The 23,869-nt window shown below is 30.6% G+C and overlaps 1 protein-coding gene across 3 annotated transcripts in view; it reads right to left on the bottom strand.

Moving 5' to 3' along the window:
• E23 (ABC transporter G family member E23) overlaps positions 1–23,869 on the bottom strand; it is a 457,701-nt gene that overhangs the window by 132,666 nt on the left and 301,166 nt on the right. Inside the window, exon 1 of one of the 3 annotated variants that reach the window (XM_076415235.1) lies at positions 3,543–3,669. The exons of the other annotated variants lie outside the window; for them this stretch is intronic. Within the exon in view, the coding sequence (XP_076271350.1) occupies positions 3,543–3,550 (8 nt within the window). The 5' untranslated portion in view covers positions 3,551–3,669. Of the gene's footprint in view, positions 1–3,542; positions 3,670–23,869 lie in introns of those variants that run through there. 3 annotated transcript variants of the gene reach the window in all.

The raw sequence follows: 23,869 nt of genomic DNA, 5'->3' as shown, positions 1-23,869 counted from the left end.
AATTGAAGAAATTCAGCCTCCGATGTTAGAGGATGTCTGAAAAATGCCTTAAAACGAGCCTAAAGTTGCGGTCGCGAATCGCGGTCACCATTTAGCCGATATAATTTTTCAATTATAAAAAGACAAAACGTAAAGACCAGATGAACTTTTTATGAAAACCAACTTACTTATCCTATCTAAAATGGTAGAGGGACCTTGTCCCCACCTGTTGTAATGGTGTGTACACAGTGTGTACACTGTGTAGCCTGTCACTATATCTTGTACAATCTCGGGAAGGATAAAAGTAGGTGAATCAACATGTAATGTCTCATATTGTATTAAATGTTTAACAATCATACACATATGTTATTTACATTTGGTTAAATACTGTTTTAAACTTCCCAATCATATTTTTACTGATCAAATCCCAGTTTAATTGGCTTAACTGTTGATATGAATTGGAAACATAGCCATTGAGATATTTGCTTCAAAAAGAACGAGGCTCCCTTATCGACTCAATCGTTGCACTCGATCTTTATATAAAATTATTGCAAATTATTCTAAATAGAGCCAAAACAGCGGCGACTTATTCAAAGTCCTGATATCCGTATTCCTACCGAGTTAACTAACGTTACGACAAGGCGAACGGATCAAACCGATTGACCAGTTAGTTCTTGGGCGATTTTATTTTGACAACTTTAATTCGCCTAATTTACCCCATGGCCAAAACAATCTGAATTTTCGCTGTTACGTAACATGACAAAAATTTAAACTGGATACACATTAATCTGAATATGGTACTTAATTGACTTGTTTTTTTTAAGATCGTTTCAAATGCAAACTGTTTTCTCACAGTGGAAATTTATTCGTTTTTTGGATTAAGTCTTATTTAGTGTTAATTAAAATTTACATTAATTATGTGGTAGTTGTATGATTATGGACGTGTTAATTAGTAATTTACTACACACTAATGAATACTGTTATTATAAACTATGGCACGAATATTAGATGTATAGTATTAAGGGTATTAAGGCTTTTTGGGAAGCTTCATTTATAGATATTTGTGCAATGTGTTTTACTGTGACTATAAGCTGCAACGTAACCAAATGGTAATCACGAGTAATGTAAGGTTTTTATGCAAGTACCTGACAGATTTTGCAGGTTTTAACTACTTTTGGGGCTTTTTTTTGAGGCTTGATGAATAATTTACTGGTGAAATGCGTGTTATTTAAACGTATTGGATATATTTTGATCAGCGATATCTTTTGGTGAAAACATGAAGTATCTCATAAAATAATTAGTTATTCAACTCGCTTATTAGTTATTCAACATATATAGATGCCTACTATTGAACTTTCAAATTGACATTTACTAGTTTTATTGTTTGATTTAGACCAAAAACAAGCAAAAATTTATAAAGTTAAATACATTTAACATTTTTAATAACTAAGTTTTGTTAAACTATATGGTCTATTTTGCTATTGGAAGCTATTTGGTACTCATTAATATATTGTTTTTCTTCTAAATATCATCAAATAAATCAGTTTCATAAAATGTTTGAGCAATTTGAATTTTCGGTTAGAAATGCACATACCATAAAATATCACCTAATTTTCAACAGAATTTTTATTGGACATTCATTTTCGCAATTTTTAAAGCCAGTTAAAAATGAAAAAGTTTTTAAATTATATAACAGTCCTGAACAAACACACATTAAGCTACTTTTTTGGCCATATACATTGCATAAAAACAGAATAAGTAATAGAGCTAATCACAGTTACTAGATTAAGTATAGTTTTTCATTTGTTTTTTTTAATATATTTTAACAGAAAATTTAAAAATATGCTATATTGATAAGTAAATAATTTATATAGACAAAATAAAAAGTAAAATATGATGTAATATATATATATATATATATATATATATATATATATATATATATAATATATAGATAATTATAAAAATGTAATTTGAATATAATTAATTCGAAGATTGTAATAATTTAACAAATACGATAGCAAAACAAATTACATTTATCGGAACTATGTAAAATATAGTTTAACTTATTAAGACTTAAGACTTTATTAATACAATGGACTTAGGTAAGACATAATACAAAAAATGACAAAAAGAAGCAGACATCAGTATAATTATATCAAAAAAATTAGGTAATGAAATTCTGTTAAAAAAAATTAAATTAATTACTCCTTATAGTAAAATATAGCATTTATAAAAGTAGGAACAAATAATAATAATAATATCACCAATTCTGCAAAATACAATTTAACTATAGTTCGGATTAAATAAATTCTACAATACTAGAAATTGAGATAAGTACCTTTTCAATCTAATTAAATTCTAAAATAATAATTAAATTCTAATCTAATTCTAAAAATTAGTTAATAAAATTTTATCAAAAAAAATAACAATTAATTACTCCTTATAGTAAAATATAGCATTTATAAAAGTAGGAACAGATAATAATAATAATATCACCAATTCTGCAAAATATAATTTAACTATAGTTTGGATTAAATAAATTCTACAATACTAGAAATTGAGATAAGTACCTTTTCAATCTAATTAAATTCTAAAATAATAATTAAATTCTAATCTAATTCTAAAAATTAGTTAATCAAATTTTATCAAAAAAAAATAACAATTAATTACACCTTATATTAAAATATAGCATTTATAAAAGTAGGAACAAATAATAATAATAATATCACCAATTCTGCAAAATACAATTTAACTATAGTTTGGATTATGTAAATTCTACAATTCTAGAATTTGAGAGAAGTACCTTTTCAATCTATGAAAAAAATTAAGCAAAAACGAGACTGGACTAATAAAATGTAATTTGAATATAAATAATTCAAATATTGTAATAATTTATAAAAGTTATCAGAACTGTGTAAAATATAGTTTAATACAGTTCGTAAGATATAGTAAATCTGATAAATCCCCATAAGGTAATAAATATTTGGACTTAATTAATACAATGGACTTTAGTAAAACATAATACAAAAAATCACAAAAACGAACAAACCTCTGTAGAATTATATCAAAAAAATTAGTTAATCAAATTTTATCCAAAAATAAAAACAATTTATTACTCCTTATTGTTAAATATAGCATTTATAAAAGTAGGAACAGATAGTAATAATAATATTACCAATTCTGAAAAATACAATTTAACTATAGTTTGGATGAAGTAAATTCTACAATTCTAGAATTTGAGTACCTTTTCAATCTATGAAAAAAAATTAAACAAAAGCGAGACTGAGAATAATTATAAAAATGTTATTTGAATATAAATAATTTAAAAATTGTAATAATTTAACAAATACCATAGCAAGAAAAATTGCAACAGTTATCAGAACTGTGTAAAATATAGTTTAATATAGTTCGTTAGTTATAGTAAATCCGATAAATCCCCATAAGCTAATAAATATTTGGGTAATACTGGTTGATAACAATCGCGCAATGAAGAGCATCCATAATCAGATCTAAGTGGATGAAAAATATTTAATTAAATAAATTATATATATGGAACATACCTTGACATTTTATTCTGGGGACCTTTTTCATTATTTGAATCGGTCCACAGTCAGGATGCATCACACGTACAATTCCTGTTTTCGTTAAACGTTCCGAACATTTAAAAAAACTCCGTATCGAAAGAGCGTACGACTTTGTTGTCATTCGTGAATCGCGCGTAGTACTAAGGCGAATCCACGAGCATCCGCTTTAAAGTACGGACCCTGAAGACATAAATAAAATAATGTGGGACACTTACACAATTTGGGACACGCATACACGAAATTAATTTATATTTCACGCACTTGCATGTGGAAGAGCACAACATTAGGAAATTATCTGGTACGTACGACAACCAGCGAGCATTCTTTTGAGTGTTCGGTCAGCCACTGAAGTTCTGGCCGCTATCATCGGATCACAAACCACCAAGTGTGGGGTTTTCATCGACATATAGGCCATGCTAAGATAATTTTTAACCAGCGGCTGTTTTGTCATCAAATATCGTAAAATCGATTTTCTTAAATCTTATTAAAGTGCCATAATAAATCCTCCTCGTCCTCCATTAGTAAATATGTTATAATTTAACAACTGCTTTGCATTTTCACCGGTTCACTACATCCCCCTTCCTGTCGGTTTCAACAAACAGTGTCAACTTCTTCGCCGGACATGATCAAAATTAATCGGCGAGCACGCAATGAAAACACGTCGTGTTTATTTGCCTGTCAACGGCAAACTGAGCGTCCAATATCGGTGAAAGTTACATATAAACAGTACTGCCAACATAAACAACAAGCGGTGTAAATTGGGAACGAAGGAGTGAAAATTTAAAATAATACTTTTTAACTATACTATATATACGATAGGGTAATTAATTTTAATACTTAATGTGTTGGGAACAATCGACTGAAATCGACTATCGACTGTTTAGTAATTGACTACTTTTTACTATCGACTGTTTCAGTCGCTATTTTTGGTTCGACTGTTTTTGCTAGAGACTGTGTTCAGTCGCAGTTTTCGGTCCGACTGATTTTATTACTATTAGCATAATAGGTAATACTTTATGTTGATATAATAGGTAATACTTTTTTAATAAACATTCACGATTTTTGTCAAAGCCTTTTGTTTGTCAAAACTGTTTTCCTAAAATCTTGAAAACTAAAATTATGTTCCAAAGGTTTTAGAAATTGCATCGATTCCAAAAGACTGGAAGAAGTTTTTGCAGTAACAGATGTTAAATTTCTTTTAAAAATATCAACTGTGAAGAGATGAATAAAGTATATTAAATATTTGTAATAAATATATTTTATGTTAAGAAAACTTTACTTTAATATTCAGCAACTGTTTATTTTGATGGCTGTTAAGAAGAGCAACACAGTTTTTATTGGTTGACGAATGGACCATCTTAACAGAATGTGTTCAACATTTTTTAACCCCTTGAAATAATGACCACCGAGTTATCTGGTGAAAGATACCCCAGGATGTCTTTAATTATACTGTTAATAAGAGGACTGCAGTATTCCAACAAATCAAAGATTTTAACAAGTGAATGGGGGAAAAAATTTCAAAATTGTCTATTATATGTCATCAATAAAAAACTGGCAATTTTAGAAATGAACACGATATGCACAAATAATGCTGAAGCGATACAAAAAGTTATCAGAAAAGAGGTATCTTCGATTCTAACTTCAAAAAATACAAATATAGTTCCACAAATTCAAGACACAACTAGTGATCAATAATGTATTAACATCTGGAAATATTTTGATTAACACAATGGCTAGAATGAAAGAAGTAATTACTCTAAGTACTGCAGCAACTTTACAGGTTAAGCAGTATTTAGAAATGCCATTTATTGGGCGTTTAGTTTTTAGGTTTTTTTTAAGTTGTATTGTTCTATTTATATTTATTATACTATGTTATTTAAAAATAGCACTTAATATATTAAAACACGACAAAACATTTGTGGTGTTATTATTCCATTCCTTTTTACAAATTCACAGAATATTCAGTATAAAAGTAATCCTACTTTCTTTAAAATTATAATATTTATTACATGTTAATAGAAATTAGTAATATTTTCTTTTTCCTTTTCTTTGTTAAAGTTAGCACGTGAATGAATATATATACATCTCTGTCTCGCTTATACTACCTTTGAAAAATAAAAACACCTTTAAATTTAACTGTTCCAAGCAATTATCTCCGTCCTTTCCTATCTCACAATTTATGCAGACAAGAATTCCTACATCTTCATCTGTCATCACGAATGAAAAAAACAGTCGAACCGCGCATTTGACTGAACATAGCAATTATTATTTTCAGTCGCTACTTTTTTGACTATCGACTGTTTCGACTGTTTTATGACTGTCGACTGTTTCGACTGTTTTCAGTCGATAGTTCCCAACACTAATTTTAAACGATTTAATTCATCAAGTCCGATAGGATATGAGCTTTACTTCTATCTAAGCATCATCCACTACTATGCTTTTGTAATTTCGCAATAAAAGATAGATTTGTAATAAAAATATTGATATATATATATATATATATATATATATATATAATATCATCTACAACTATACATTTATAGATTTACAAGAGATTGATTTTATCGTGGAAATATCGATGAAAATGTAGTAATAAAATTCTTCCAATCTTTTCATTATTCCTATATTCCTTGTTTTATATAAACCCTATTCCATAAGCAAACGATAATAATAGCATACAGACCATTTTTCCATCTCTGACATAAGTAGTAGATTTATTATGTTAAACTATCAAAATTGCTTTAGTGAATACCAATAAGACTGAAATCCAACTCGTGCAAAGATTATGATAAGTATATCTCATAAAATTATTATGCTTATACAACTTTAGTAATATATTTATAGAATGCTGAAGAGATTTCAATAATTATTTTAAATTTAGTATTAATTATTCGATTGCTTTTTCTAGTATTTGCACATTTTTCATATTGAAAAATAATGTTCTAACAACCCTTGGTAAACTTAAATTTTTATATTATTAATAATTGTTTTATATGGGATTATTATTAAACATATTTTGACTCACCAGTTGTGATATAGTTTTTCTGTATTATCTGACAAGTTTTTTTTGCCACGAAGGGTAACAATATGTGTAAACAACAAAATTATTGCGTATAAATATAATTTCCTTCATTTGAGGCCTTATTTTATTTTTGACTATTTTAATTTTGTTGATAATTTCCATTTGCAAAATAGAAATCTAAGTTAAATATTATTTCAGGTTACATAACAAAAATCTTGGAAGAAAAACATATATTTTTTAATTTTTCATGTTTTTATAACGTCTTCAAATTATATGTATTATTATTAATAATCAAATTACAAGGATAAATAGGGTTAATTTCTCAGAAAATCATGCGGCAAACATTGGAACTAAACACACAACTTTGAACCAATTTCGAATCTTCTTCAGCTCAAACTGTTCGTCAAATTCAGTTAGGCTCATGTGTATTTTGAATGTTTTGTGTTTATAACATTTATAACAAATAAAAAAACAATTTTACTTCAGGCAACAAAAAAAGTGTTTCTCGTCAACCCAGTATATTAAAAAGATAAAAAATTCCTCCCAAATAAACAGTGACTGATAATTGTTTCGTTAAACAATCCGGTAACTTAAACGAGCAATAAAAACGTACGAAACCACGACCACACGTACACTCGGCTTTTGAAAAGCTTCGGGGGCTTTGACGCAATCGAATATTGTTTAAAAGGTGAAAGTTAAGCTGGAACAGTGCCGCAGTGGTTCAGGAGGTTAAACCTATTTGTTACAGATCATAAACGCTGGTGTTTTTACGACTTAACAGTTAAACGCGCTGTACACAGGATATCAGATTTATTAGCAAAGTTTTCACCAGGGTTTTCAACTCATATCAATTTTCTACATTGAATATATTATGGATTTTTTTTAAATTTGATGCTTTATTGGGAAAAGTTGGTATACTGTAAGAAAATATAGAACGGCTTTGTAGACGAATTACGTAAAGGGCACCTTTACGATGGAAAAGCTGAGGTGTACACTTTTTGATATAAAGGTCGGTGTCTTGACTGGAAATGATGTACATCAGACCACTAGATTGGGCGCAGAAATGCACTTCGCCATAAAGAAAAAGCACAAGCTCTTTTCTTCGCGGTCTTTTTAAACCTAACAAAAGCGTTTGACAAAGTTTGGCACGACGGCCTAATACACAAAGCCATCGAAGCAGGTTTACCCGAAGACCTGATAATTTTACTACGTTCCTTTTTGTCGGATAGGTCCTTTCAAGTAAAGATCTTTTTCTTCAGCAGTTCTCGTTATGCAGATGCCGCTCAGAGAGAGCTTGAAATTCAATTAAATGCCACAGTCCAATGGTTAAATGTCTGGAGGTTACAAATCAACCCCCAAAAAATCCAGGCCTTAATCTTTCACAATCAGAGGTACATCCGCGCCTACCAGCTGAGAGTCGAAAAAGTCTCAATCCCGTGGCGACAAAAAGCCACATATCTCGGCCTCATCTTTGACTGTAGATTCCTATGGTCAACACATATAAATAAAGCAATATCTAAAGACTACAGTGTCGCCACAGTGCTTAACCCTCTCATCTGCAGGAAAAGTAAATTGTCTCCGATGATTAAAGTTTTGCTTTACAAGCTGCTTATCAGACCCATTATATTATATGGATCTAACACTTGGTATCGGTTTGTCAGGCCGGAACTTGTGGAAACGCTTCAGGTAATGCAAAATAAACTTCTCAGGCAAATTCTGAACGCGCCATGGCTTGTCAGAAATACCCAAATTCATCGTGAAACTTACACACCAGCAATAAGATGGTTCGTTTTCTCCTTATACAAGAAATTCCATGCAACTTCAGCTCTCTGCAACAAGTCCTCCATCAGATCCTTGTCAAAGCCGTTCCCAATAAGGTAACCCCGAGGACTATCCCCACAAAAAGCGGTTCTTCAAGCCGCCAAAGGTTCTCATACCCCAAATAAAGAGCCCTCACGGGGAATCTCTCTTATAAATTGAGTTAACATCAGCAAGGAAACTTTCCAGCTGGTAAATCAGGCCCAAAAAAAAACTGGAAATTATATAGTTTCATAGAGTCTTCGGGGTATTGGCCACCAAAAAAAAATTAATATTTAAAAATTATCCATATATCGTTTTCGTTATTTTTCAAAAATATCGATATATCCGAGAAAAAAAACGATATATTTTTTGTAAAAAGTACAAAAAACGTCGATATTTTACCAAAAATATATATATATTTCTAAGAAAAATAAAAATGGTGAAATATTAGTCTAAAGAAACATATATTTCTTTAAATACTTTTAAAAAAATAGTGTTGAACCTTCAAAACCTTTTAGAACACTTTAAAATTAAGTACCCAAAATGCATCGAACCAACGCTAATTTTAAAGATTTATTAAAAATTATTATTTAATTTATTTTAATATAAATATATAGGAATATGAATTTTAAAAATTTATAGAAAAATATGGAAAAATATCGCCAAAAAAATATCGATATATTAATATATCGGCAAAAAAATAATCGGTCAAAAATAACGATATTTTTTTGCATCTCGAAGAGTGTCTTGTTGACGTAATTAATAGACGAATGTTATTGTAATCACCGTTGTAATACCTCGTATATTATCAAGACCGTGACCTTTATAATGTCTTGCTGAATATTCATATTTTAGTTACCTAGAAATAAAAGTATTTCCTACAATAGTGTGTTTTATGTAAAGTATTGTCCATAGATAGCTGTTAATTTTTCTTATCTTTCTGACAATCTACGCATTCCATCTTGAAACAACAATGTATATGTTGTCCTATCCACGAATCAAGCCATTTTTGGTACCTTCGTAAGAAGTGAAGCGCTTCTCAGATCAGGTCCTGACACATATACTGAAACAGATAGTAATCAGAAGGAGCAAGGTCAACAACAAGGTTTTGCAAACATGTGATCGAATGTTGTCATGCTGAACATGTATATTTACTCGTATTTTGGCCATTTTTTCACATATAATTCATATATATATATATATATATATATATATATATATATATATATATATATATATATATATATATATATATATATATATATATATATATATATAGTGTATATGGTATATACTCGATGGTGATATTCTATACTTAAGCTTAGCGGTATATGTTGCCGCTAACGACTTTCGGGGACACCTGATATAAATATTAGATATACTATAACATTAAAATGAATTTTATTTAATAACATTATTTTTGTTTCATTATTGTATTTATATTATTTATTATTTTGCAATTATTTTGGATGGATTATAGCAATTACTCTGAATAGAGCTTCACTATCCATCATAAAGTCTTAGCATTACAAAATAATGTATCAAAGTATATACATGAACCAATCATAACAAGGTTTTTTTTTAAACCTCAATAATACATCGACAATTTCCTTATTAACTTATAGCACTACGGCCCAGCCAACGCATACTTAAAATACCATATTTCCACGGCGAGAAGGAAAAAAAACGGTTCAATGTATTCAAACGCGAGAACGTGCATTACACAATTATAATAATGACCCGCGTGACGTAAACAAACAAGTTTTTAACGCCAACGAAACGCACATATCATGGAAACAAACAAAGATAACGGGCTCCGATTAACAACCGATCGATTGACCGCAAAATGAGATTGAAGGTGCGTACCGCGTCGAAAAACGTCCACGGAGAGGACGAGGATGTGTCCGAGTGTATGTGGGAGAGAGAGAGAGAGAAATAATGAGACGGGAACGGAGCTGACCGGCGAACAGCAGTTTCATTATCCAATTAAAAACGCAATTTTAGAGAAAAACCAAGCAGAACGGAAGTTAATGGAACGTATAATAGAAAAATTATTATTAGGCAAGCGGTGGTGCGCGCAGCGAGAGTCAAATGCAAACGACGTTGTTATGGTTTGCGGAATATTTTCTTCCATCGCCCGGTTGTGCAACGCTTCCATAATCTAACTATAGTGCGAATAGATCGAGGTATAGAGCTATTCCGAGAGCTTCATATCAACCATAGAATAAGAAGTCAAATTGATAAGACCGTTTTATAATTTTGGCCTATATTGAAAAAAGAGCCTAAAATGTCAAATTTCAATAGCCTATATCTCGGAAACTATAAAGAAATAATGCAATTTGGCAAACAACAACGTAATTAGCATGCCGAATATTACTTGGAATGTGAATTGGACCATTTTAATTTACAATTTTACAATTCTGGCCTATTGGAAAAACAGGACCTAAAATGTAAAATATCGATAGCCTATATCTCGGAAACTATAAGAGGTAGTTCAATTTGGCAAAAACTAAGAAGTCATATATTCGACGCTACCAGTTCAATAGCCTATATATCGGAAACTATAAAGAGATAATGCAATTTGGCAAACAGTAACGTAATTAGCATGCAGAATATTACTTGGAATGTGAATTGGACCATTTTAATTTACAATTTTACAATTTTGACCTATTGGAAAAACAGGACCTAAAATGTAAAATATCGATAGCCTATATTATCTCGGAAACTATAAGAGGTAATTCAATTGGGCAAAAACTAAGAAGTCATATATTCGACGCTACCAGTTCAATAGCCTATATATCGGAAACTATAAAGAGATAATGCAATTTGGCAAACAGCAACGTAATTAGCATGCAGAATATTACTTAGAATGTGAATTTGACCATTTTAATTTACAATTTTACAAATTTGGCCTATTGGAAAAACAGGACCTAAAATGTAAAATATCGATAGCCTATATCTCGGAAACTCTAAGAGGTAATTCAATTTGGCAAAAACTACGGTCATATATTCGACGATACCAGTACTTAATAAATTTATATAAATAAAATTTATAAAAAATATGTAATAAATTGAACCGACTTCAAAAAATAAATAAAAAACCCACTAAAAATTAAAAAAATAATCAAACTTTTTAATACAAAAAACCGTTTTGAAACAAAATACCAACACACCTGGTACCGATATAATTTATTTTCTTAATATAAAACTAAATGGCGACATTAATGTGCCTTGGTAAAACTAATCTCTTACTGTTTTTCTCCTTTGGACATTCAGAGAAGAAACCGTATTCTTGCATATAAACTTTTCGAAATTGGCAAATATTCCACAAATCTTACCCAATAATATGAAACACACTCAATAATGAATGAAGATTTATTATATATCGTATAACTATCACAAGATTAAATATTTCTTTAGACTCTTTACCTACTTATTAAGTACTTGTACTATTTGCAAAAATGTGAGGTACGAATGTAAACAAATATTATATTTTCTGATATTTCTATACAAAAATAAAAATATCCCTTTTAGTGTTATTGAGTTACCATGGAATGCTCAAAACTGCATTTTTGATATAATCTTGTTGATTTATTGGAAGAAATTTACTCTCCATCAAACATTTTTTGAAATTGCTGTCTCGTATCCCATTATCCAATTTTAGTTTCAACAATTTAAAAGTGTAGCTAAAATTCTGAAAAAACTCTATTTAGAAGCTTAAGTTTAGGAATCAATAGTTATCAGGAAGTCAAAGCTACAACTATTACAGATGTAAGAAGACAGTCCCATCAAATACTGCTGCAAACCAGCAAAGAAACAAACAAAGAAAAATATTAAATGACGGTGTATTAGATCGAGTTCCTTGCCTAACTAATTTGTATATAATACAAAGTAAAAATGACACTAAAATGTCATTTGCTGATGCCAACAAAGTGCTCTTATTGTTAAAGGCAAAAAATAAAAGTATAGTAGCTGCAATACTCAACTTGTGGACTGTGTGTTGGCGAGAGTACATCAGTAAATGTTCAGCAAATATACGGTCAAATTGATTACGTATCAGTGACAATCAATAATAGATTTAAATCATACAGTAACAGTGCCCATGTAACATGTCAATTGAAAAGTCCCCCGCCTACCATAGTAGAACATATTTTTTTGGCAAAATTAGTTTTTTTTATTCGACATAATTCCCTTCAATGGTGATACACTGATTATAGCGATCCTCCAACTTTTCGATACAATTTTTGTAGTATGATTTGTCCTTTGCTTCAAAATAAGCGTCAGTTTCACCTCTTCATTCCACGAAAATTTCTTCCCAGCGAGCATTCTTTTGAGGTCTGAGAACTGGAAATAGTCGCTGGGAGATCTGGAGAATACAGTAGATGAAGAAGCAATCTAAGCCCATTTCATGGATTTTTGACACGGTGCATTGTTTTGGTAACGCAACACTTTCCTTTTTTCAAATGCAGCCGTATATCGGCGATTTCATACTTCAAACGGTCATATAACGCTATGTAATAGTCGCTGTTGATGGTCCGTCCCTTTTCAAGGTAGTCAATGAAGATTATTCCATGCGCATCCCAAAGTACAGACCCCATAATTTTGACAGACGACTGTTGCTTTTTCCCACGCTTTGGAGCGGGTTCATCGTGTGCAGCCCACTCGGATGACTTCGATTGGACTTCGGAGTGAAATGATGGAGCCATGTTTCATCCATTGTCACATATCGACGCAAAAACTCGGGTTTATTATGCTTGATCATTTTCAAACTCTGCTCCGAATCATCAACTCGTCGTTGTTTTTGGTCAAAAGTGATCTCACGCGGCACCCACATTGTACAGAGCTTTCTCATGCCCAAATATTCGTGAATGATATGATGTACACGTTCAGTTGACATATTTAGAATGTCTATTTCAATTTACGGTCATTGAATGACCGTAAATTGATCATTGATCATTTGATCATTGATTGACAATTGATCAATGAATCATTTTGTGGATTTTTATAATATTTTCGTCGGTAACAACCTCTTTTGGGCGCCCATTGCGTTCATCATCTTCAGGGCCCATCATAGCTCATCGTAGCTTCACAACGTCTAAACTTAGCATACCAATCCTTGATTGTTGATTTTCCTGGGGAAGTGTCCGGAGACGCGGCATCAAGCCAAGTTTTTGCTTCAACTGTATTTTTCCCTTCAAAAAGCAATATTTTATCAACACGCGAAATTGATTTTTATCCATTTTTTTCACAATAACAAAGGCTGCTTCATCAAAATACTATAATTCACAAACTAATAACCGATAGCTGTCAAATTTACACACGCATCTTTTGAGGATTAGTGCTAACTAAGAAATATAGCCATATAACTAATAGCCTGTTATATCGGGATGAACATATATAGAAGAAAAATAAGAAAAACAATGTATATACACACATATAATAAAAACATCTGTTAAAACTCATATTAATGATGTTCTGTGTGTACATTTCTAAAATATGAAAGAACCAAATAACTAAATTGAATTCTTAACGTAAATCACTACATCTCCAGTCCCAGAAGTTAAAAAACTTCCAACAATCTCTCAACTAAAGTACTGCAACCTTTAGCCTGACATACATTGAAATTCGTTATAACAACTATTTTATCAACAACTGGCCACAATATGTTAATAACAAAAAGGTTAATTTTATTAATATATGCATACATAACGTCTACAATCTACAATGTATCCAGTATTGTACTATCATGTTTTTTTCATTATTTGATAATAAAAATTATAATTCGACATTTAGCAATTTAACAAAAGCATATATCTTTAAAAAAATCGATTATATTTAGTACTGTAGGTGTTTCTGTCATAATAACCTCATGAAGAAATGAATAAATTATGTAGTAAAAAGAAACATCATTATAAAATTTCAGTAGGACTTACCAACAGGATAAAATTAACGTACATTAATGTACATTATCAAGAATACATTACCTGAAACAAAAAAATATATATTAGTTTTTACAGCAATATTAATTAGCATTATTATTTACCAAAATATATGTTTTTAACTGTGCATTCTTAAAGGAAGATAATTATTTTCCATAGTATATTGTTAAAGAATAAAATCAAGAAGTTGTCGCAATGCGTTTTTGTGGATGCAAAGATACCTTCTAAATCTAAAGAAAATTAGTTAAATGGCTCTATACATAACCAGTTAATCAAAAATTATATCTTGAAAGCATACAAAAATCGCAAAGTAGTCTATGGGCAAATGAAACAAAACCCTGATTTTGAACATAATTTTCCAACAAAACATATATAGACCTTGATGTAGCACCAGTTGGTTCATAGTAATTTGAAGGGAATTGATTAATATTATTGTCAAATAATGTATTGAGAGCTTCATCACACCAAAAAATATATTATCGTGCCTATAAGATAATTTTACATATAACCAATGCTTATTACTGCTAATTAAAAAAAACAAACGGTTTATGCAATACACGGAAAAGCCTATTTTAGTTGTCAAGAACGATTTTCACGCGATTTATATCCACCGCTTTTTCATCAATTATTACCGCCTTTATCTCGTCTTTTTTCTCTTAGCATAATTTATTATTGATTGATTTAGACTAATGGTTCGGACCCATAATTAATGATATTTAATAATCGTGAAATGAATTAATAACAATCGAGTTCCTTATACGAAGTATGTAGACAATAATTAAACGTTTATTGTTAATAATATTTTATTAGTTAATTAATGGTGTCTAATAAATAAAGTTTATGTAATATCTGAAATCGGTTTTATTAGTCTGCCGAAAATAGGTCAAACGTTTATTTAGCTTAATATAATTTTCTTATTATTACTGAATTCAAACATATTTATAGATACTATTATAATAATTATTTTATAGAATATATATATATATATATATATATATATATATATATATATATAAATGGTAATTACAAACCAAAAATATAAACCAATAAACAATAAACCATGACCATGAAAAAACTGTGATGATCTTTAATATAATATTGCATAAACATGTTTAAACATATTTGAGAACTACAAATGTGGTTTAAAAATCTTTTAACAATTAACTATCTAATGATTATACAACATTTATATAGAGGTGATCATATACATATGCATTTTGTGTCCCACCATATTCAGAGTAAGACTTTAGGCTTCAAATATTCTGCTTCAATATCAATGTGAATTTGTTCACTTTCATGGATCAATCGTTATTTTGTGACTTTGGTTGAGCGCATTTACTGAAAGAGCAGCATATGCTTTTGATGAATTTTGAAAAGATTATTTCACGAAATTTACGTATGAAATGGTATCCAACCGAAACCAAAAGTGTCTATAGCTTAAAAGATAAATTAAAAAAACTGTATAACTATTGTAGGGGCCTTTATTTTAAGTCCCTACAATAAAATAAACACTTTTATTAACAAATTTCTTCTTACTGCTGCTCAATCCTTAATGTTCTTCTTCAAACCTTATTTCTAAAAATACCACGGATATCAGACCGTCCAAACCAACGAACAAATAAATGTTGCGAATCTACGCTAACTTAAATAATAGTCTTCTATATATTAATCGGCGTAGCGAAAATTTTGCCTCCTTTTTTGAGGAAAATGGTATGAGGGAGAAATAAGTAAATTCTAATAAAACGAAATATGACCAACCCAAGCAATCAGGATTAGTCGCCAGATCGGTGACGGAAAATATATAAACAAATATTTTTGGCTCTATTTTCGTTGGACGTGGCAGACCCGCTGCCTGTTGCCAGCTCTAATCCTGGTACGGTAGATTATTCGCCGTTCCTGATGTAAAAGAAAAAATATGACAGCTACTGTTTTAAAGATTGAACAGTAAGTAAAGAACGAAGCAATTTTATTTAAAAATGTAGGTAAAGAAATTATTGTTTTATCAAATTATAAATTATGGTTTTTTTATGTCTCAATCTTTCAATTTATTGTCTAATGTTAAGTTATTGTCCCTAATTGTACTAGTTATTGTTTCAATTAATAAACAAATATTTAATATTTCACTTCATTTATTTTCTATTATTTATTCATTTAATATTCCACGTTTATGACTATAACATTAAAGTAAATAAAAATATACTTATATGTGATGCTGTGAAGCAGTTGTTGCAGCTCCGAAAATAATCTTACTCATGGTACTTTTGTAATAATATTCAGTGATGTTGTTTATAAACTTATACTTTGATGATGAACACGCATGAGCTTTCCAGCTAAACTAATTGTTTTTCGGCAAATAAAATAATTTCAGAAACAATCAGAGACAATGATCAGATTCAAGTCCAATTAGTTCGGACAATAAATAAGTACGTAAAATTGCGGGCGAAAAAAAAAACCGAAAATACAATAAATTCAGGTAGATTTCGAGTCTACAGATCGCGTCTATCCTTGAAGGCAGAACCGAGGACTCGTTTCTAGTCCAAAAGTCCTAAAAAGCCTCAATTAGTCGCGTCTATAATTACGTACGAGGAACCCCCCGAAAAAAAAATGAACAAAACACTACTCGTCGGTAATCTGAAGAAAAAATCAACGAAACCGCTGTTCCGACCATCACAAAACCATAAACACGGAACCTCCCACATCCTCCAGACACCTAGAACGACGAAACCCAAACAAAACAACATTGGAAATCGTCATCTCGCGCTGCCGTCCTTCCATCCGTACGTCCCCCCCTCTCGGACCGCCACTGGGTCTACTTTCGCGCGCGGTCATTCAACCCGGCCCACTTCTTAGTCAGTCAGTAAGCCGGGCGCCATCTTGCCGCCGATGTTCGCTTGTTTGGGCGACTCCACGAAAACCGTATATTTCTTGTCCTTGCCTCGGCGCTGCACAGCTATTTTTAGCATCGCTATAAGTTTTATCGAAAGAGATAGGAATTCGAATAGTTTGTTTTTCACGGAGTTGGTTGTATCCAAAATTACGGTTCGAGCTCTCGGACGTGTCCCAAACCAGCTAGGGTGTCAAGAGTTCATTTTGTTTTATCAGCTCGTTATAGCGACCTACAAAAATAGATTAAAAAAAGACTCGATGTAATGATACTTTTGTCGGATTGTATCCATTTTGAAGAAATATATATTCATAGATAAACAAAATGAAGATATATTTTCATTTCTCTCTTCTATCATAGCTATATCTGACAGCAATGGAATAGAAAGACATTCAAGTACGACTTTTTAAACATTTTTTGATTAATATTATTGATCTAAAGTCTCCCTAAGGCTTTAGAATTTTTTGAAGTCTACCAACACACACTGAGAAGCTAAACCCTTTTATTAGTTGCGCATTCTAAAGACTTACAAAACGGTAAGGCAGTATCAATCAACAATTATAACGCTTCGAATATAAAAATCATTAAACAAAATCAGAACAAATATCTAGACAAATATATTGATAGGTAGACAAAATAATAACATGTTTTCATTTCTTTCTTCTGTCCGAAGAATATTTTTCAAAAATCAGAATAAAGCTGTATTTGATAGCAATGCAATAGAAACACATTCAAGTACGACTTTTTAAAAATATTTTGATTAATATTATTGATCTAAAGTCTCCCTAAGGCTTTAGAATTTTTTGAAGTCTACCAACACACATTGAGAAACTAAAACCCTTTTATTAGTTGCGCATTCTAAAGACTTACAAAACGGTAAGGCAGAATCAATCAACAACTATAACGCTTCGAATATAAAAATCGTTAAACAAAATCAGAACAAATATCTAGACAAACATATCGATAGGTAGACAAAATGATAATATGTTTTCATTTCATTCTTCTGCCCGAAGAATATTTTTCAAAAATCAGAATAAAGCTGTATTTGATAGCAATGCAATAGAAACACATTCAAGTACGACTTTTTAAAAATATTTTGATTAATATTATTGATCTAAAGTCTCCCTAAGGCTTTAGAATTTTTTGAAGTCTACCAACACACACTGAGAAGCTAAAACCCTTTTATTAGTTGCGCATTTTAAAGACTTACAAAACGGTAAGGCTGTATCAATCAACAATTATAACGCTTCGAATATAAAAATCATTAAACAAAATCAGAACAAATATCTAGACAAACATATTGATAGGTAGACAAAATGATAATATGTTTTCATTTCTTTCTTCTGCCCGAAGAATATTTTTCAAAAATCAGAATAAAGCTGTATTTGATAGCAATGCAATAGAAACACATTAAAATACGAGTTTTTATTCTCCAACGCTTTACCATTTTTGGGGGATTATCAACACGAATTGAGAGGCTAAAACCCTTCTATTAGTTGCGCATTCGAAGAACTTAAAACAATAAGGCAGAGCCAATCAACCGTTATAAGGCTTAGGATTTAAAAATCAATAAATAAAATCAAAATAAATATCTAGAAAAACGAATAAATAATAAAAGATATAGATAGATGTGTATAGATAAAAGTTACTTTAAATTAAGCAAATAATTTCAGCGAGTTTTGAGGCAAGAACACACTTCAATGAATCAAATAAGCCATAACTTCTTCTGATAAGTAATAAGTTTCAGCATTTCGTTAAAACATGGGAGAATGTGTGGCAGGAGATCCTGACAAACACCAACTATTGAAAACATATATTGAAAATGAAAAAAAAAACAACAAAATTGATCAGAGTAATAACCAATATCGATGTAACAGCATATTCACGTATTATTGAAATATTTGTTGAATTACTCTTAAGTATTCCTTTGCAATTTGTTTGTCTTTCACACTACCTACAAGCTGTCTGTCTAGATTCATCTTTTGTAACTTTATATTTTTCTCCTAGCATCATTTATGTACTTTGAGTATTCCAAATATATATAATATTGTCTGCAATAGTGTAAGTATCTATACTTATTACATATTCTTATCAAATCTACACGCTTACACATCATATTTTTAATAATTACTATGAACAATGACACTATATACCCCACTAAACAGTGGTAGATACATTTTTGTGAACTTTGAAAATTGCCATATCCTGGTGATTTTGTTAATATTGTAAGATCTAGTATACTTTATAATTTCTACTCATCTGTTAATTTTAATCAGCTTTTTAAATGAATTTTGTGCTAGAAATATATAGTATATTAACACCTACCTACAAGGGTTAATATATGTTCATGAACTCAATTTGTCGTCTCGGATTGGATATAATTTTTTCGCAACACTATTTAAGAAATTAATAGGAAAATAAGAATATAACAAAAGAACTAGCGGATCATAAATTACATATTGTTTGATTCACTATAATTTGTTATTCCTTGTCGGATTTTGTACTGTTTGCTACAAAACATTTAAAAATTCACATAGAAAGACCACATAGATAGAAAGAACACATAGAAAGTCATTTTAATAAGCGGTTTCCGATGTCAACTCTGTGTGAACTCTGTATCTAAGCTCTCTATTAATCACATCAGATAGTAGCCTGCTTTTTAGTTTACATATTTCACCGTCATTACGCACTTTTCACTGATTGCGTCACTAATTGTCCGTTTAATAAAATACTCACAAAAAACATCAAACGTCATCATAGTCCAACAGAAAATTAACCAAATATGAGGATTTGAAAATCAATGAATACCAAAAGCACTAAAATGAGATTTTTCAAGAATAGTATTAAAAATTCTACAAACAAAAATGCTCACCAATAAATTATTTCACAATTCAATAATGTCCGATTTTCAATAACGATATTCTAAATGAACGATATTCTGAATTCTATATGTTGTTGGAATGATTTTAGTTAAAAAATTTTATAAAATAAAAATTACTTTTTTGTTATATTTTAATCCTTGCTGGAGGCTTAGAAATCATCCCAGAAGACATCCGGTCTAACTCAGCCTGGTTACTGACGTAACTAAGATCATTTTTCTTGTCGGATTTTGCACTCTTATCTTTTAGACAATCATAGTTATAAAGAATTACGAATATAAATTTAGGACCATAGCAGGATTCAAGCCTGCGACTATTGCAACAGTAGGAGGACCATCCTGTCGCCACGACAACTGCGCTAATCAAGCTGGCCGCAAAAATAATAGAAATCAAAGCTAACATTAAAATTGTTTCAATCAAATGTTTGTAAATACTGGAAAGCATAAAAATTGCAAGCTAATATAATATACAGCGCATAATATGCAAAAATAAAATCCTGCCTTAGGGATTTACCTAGTTTAAGGTAACTTTCTACTACATAGGCACATATTCCTAAGTTTTATTATGCCCTTTCTTGGCAGTTGGTCACTTATTAAATCATAGATCTTTTTGGATATTGTCATATTTTCTGAATTTCGTTGACAATTTCCTTTGCAGTTATTGGGTCTATAACTCCATCTTCATTTCTATTTCTATGCAGATTAAGTAAGGTAAGTATCACATTCGAATGAAGTTGGAAGGAATTTGCTACGTACTCAGCAACATAACTACCACTTAGTAAAAAACGCCCATATGCTGTAGTAGAAAACAAACGCAGGATTTTTGCGCCAGTAAATCAGCCATTTGAATGCTATTCGATAATAATATATGCTATAGCTATATATGGTAGAGGTTAATATTTCAGAGACTAGTGACAGAATAAAAATGAATTTTTTAACTCATTTCTATTAACATAAAATATATTAAAATTGAAATCATTAGCCGAATCTGGTGGAGGTTTGGTTTTAAATAATTTATCGAAAAAACAAACAACTTTATTAAACCAAATATTAGTTTGAATAAAATTAACTTTACTCGCCGTAATAATTGATACAAAACCAATATTTTATTAGCATAAATAAATAAACAAGTTTAACGTTTAAAAAACCGCGATGGAGGTTAAGTTTCAAATAATCTAACGCCACAGCGATTAAACCCGAACCCAAATTCGGTAGAAAGACCCGTTTGGCTTGTTGTTTGTTGTGCAGCCTGCTGCAACTGCATCACATTGGCCGGGTTTTCAGCGCGATTGTTTTGAATAGCACACAGCCGGCTTGATGGAAATATACTGGGCGTTTAGCATTCTGCAATACCAACAATATACACGTATATGTCCGTGCATAAAAAGCGCAAGTTGTTTTTTCGGACACCTTCCAAAGAATGGCTTCGCAACTAAATGCTCTCGGACGAAAAAGGATGAGTTTAGCGGGCCATTGTGGCGCACAGGTAAAAAGCGATTATGATGTCATGCAAATTTAATTATCAACATTACAAGTCATATTGAATTTAAATTAGATATTTAAAGATGATCTTCCTCCGAGATATCAAAATAAATAATACCATTCATTGGTTTCTCTTTTTTTATTATTTACAGTTCGAATTCTATTTTGATGTAAATTAAATTATATGAAGTATTAGTTTAGAATTCAAAAATAATGTTAATATATTTGGCCTACATTCAGATTATAACCAGTGAATACTAATAATATGATTTTAAATCATAACAATTGGAATTAAGCAAATGTTCCGAAGACTAGAAAAACATTTCCCTAAATGCATTGTATTCAAAATAAAGTTCAAAAGTCTACGAGGATATTACGAGGGCACTTGAATAAATCAGTAACTTTTTGAATGAAATATATATATTTCGGCAAAAAAATCATTTTTCGTTCTCACTCATCACACTTTTAATCCAGCATTTTTCCAATTTTTTTTATTCCCTCCAAATAATAGATTTTCTCAAGGCCCTCAAAATATGCCTTTGTTGCAGTGATTACCTATAGACGTGCCCTGGTATATAATTGGATGAATAAAGCGTTCTTGGTAAACAAGCAGCACATTTGAAAAAGACATAATATATCAAATGGGTACGTTAAAACACCGAAATCTTGGCAGATTTTCAATTTCGATGTTCGTATAAAAAGAATTATTCAAAATGACAGGAAACTCCTGTCAGAGAAGGTATAATAAGTTGTTGGAATGATATCAATTTAAAAATCCATAAACTAAAAAATATTTTAGATTTCAGACTTTAAAATTGTAAACAGTAGTAAATATCACAGGCTGAGATGTTTTAAAATACTCAAAACAAAAAAAATATTAATAATTGTAACTATAACTACACTAGAATCAGTTTTGTTCTTTTTTCTTTTTTCGATGTTATTTTCGAATCATTTTAGAAGTAAAATTAGCTAATAAGTAAATTCTGTAATGCAAGTTAAGTAACTCTTTGTATCAGCATCAAAATTACTTCATATTTTAGGATAAATTTCATATGGCTCGGTGAATGGAGGTAAAACAAAATGAAACAGTGGTGTTTACATTATGTGACCGTTATTTACTGGCTATATAAAAAATGTGGAAAATACAAAATAGATAAAACGGATGGCAGCGGTGTTACCTGGTGACGAGGTTTGGGCAGTCGATGGTGGCATATCTAAATCAAACGATGGTCGGGCCTGAATTATTGGAAGTACCCTTCAATATCCCAGATAAACGTCTCGGGGTTGCCCGCTATTCGTTATCGGTTTTTAGTTGGCGCTGCTGGCCGTGTTCAACATCTGGGATTATATATCTGGGTATTTTGTAGACCGTTATTCCACTACGTAAAATTCGATATTCCTCAAGGTCGCTACAATATAATGTATCCAAAGATTTTCAAGATAGATAGAAATATACATCTGAACTGAATTTTGGCCAGAAGAAATGGTCGATGATGACGAGCACAGTGTTAGCTCCAGGATATGTAATATCGCTGATATATTGCACTGGCATCTGTGGAATTTAGCATCTGAAATCCACTTCTATTTACGCTTTTGCTTGATGCTCGTTAATTCGATGTTTCTTAGTTCTTTATCAATCAATTCACAGCGATAATTTGAAATCACATTCTACACTAACACTTGTAGAAGAACTAGCAATGACGTTAGTAAGTTAGTAGTAATAAGAACCTCAATGACCAGAGTCATCATTCCAGGCCTTCTTCTCAATAGAATTCTAAACAAATGCAATGGCAGATAGAATTGGGCAAAATACATGCTTTGCTTTAATATACAAATTACAAAATACAATAACAGCAAATGGACCACAGCGGGCGAGTTGATTGGCCCGAACTGCTTATGCGCGTTTATATTAAACTACCTTGACAGATTTCACAACCAGGCGTTTTACAAAGGTTTGTTAGGTAATATAATTATTTATTCTTTAATAGAGAAAATCCCGGGCAATCAACGCAAAATTAAATGTATAAGTTATTAATAAAATGTTGTTTTAGTTAAATTGTAGTCTAGAAAAGTTGTGGGGAATGCTCTTATGTCCAAAGCATGTTATAGGCAACACTTAAGGCAAAAGGAAAATAAAAAACTGGAACTTAAAAGTCTAATGAAAGAAGATAAGAGAAAAATTATTAATGAAGCAGACGAAATTAAATTTAGGCAACTGGAGGAGTATATGATAAGATAAGTTATCTTCACATTGTTTGCCGATAATTTTCTATATTAAATAATATATAATAATATTAC

This window comes from Rhynchophorus ferrugineus, unplaced genomic scaffold (assembly GCF_030347505.1).
Source record: "Rhynchophorus ferrugineus isolate W39M unplaced genomic scaffold, kcgeb_rfMv2 rfM1, whole genome shotgun sequence".
In the NCBI taxonomy this organism is placed as follows: Eukaryota; Metazoa; Arthropoda; class Insecta; order Coleoptera; family Curculionidae; genus Rhynchophorus; species Rhynchophorus ferrugineus.
The sequence above is the reverse complement of the archived record's forward strand: the minus strand, read 5'-3'. Positions and strand labels throughout refer to the sequence as shown.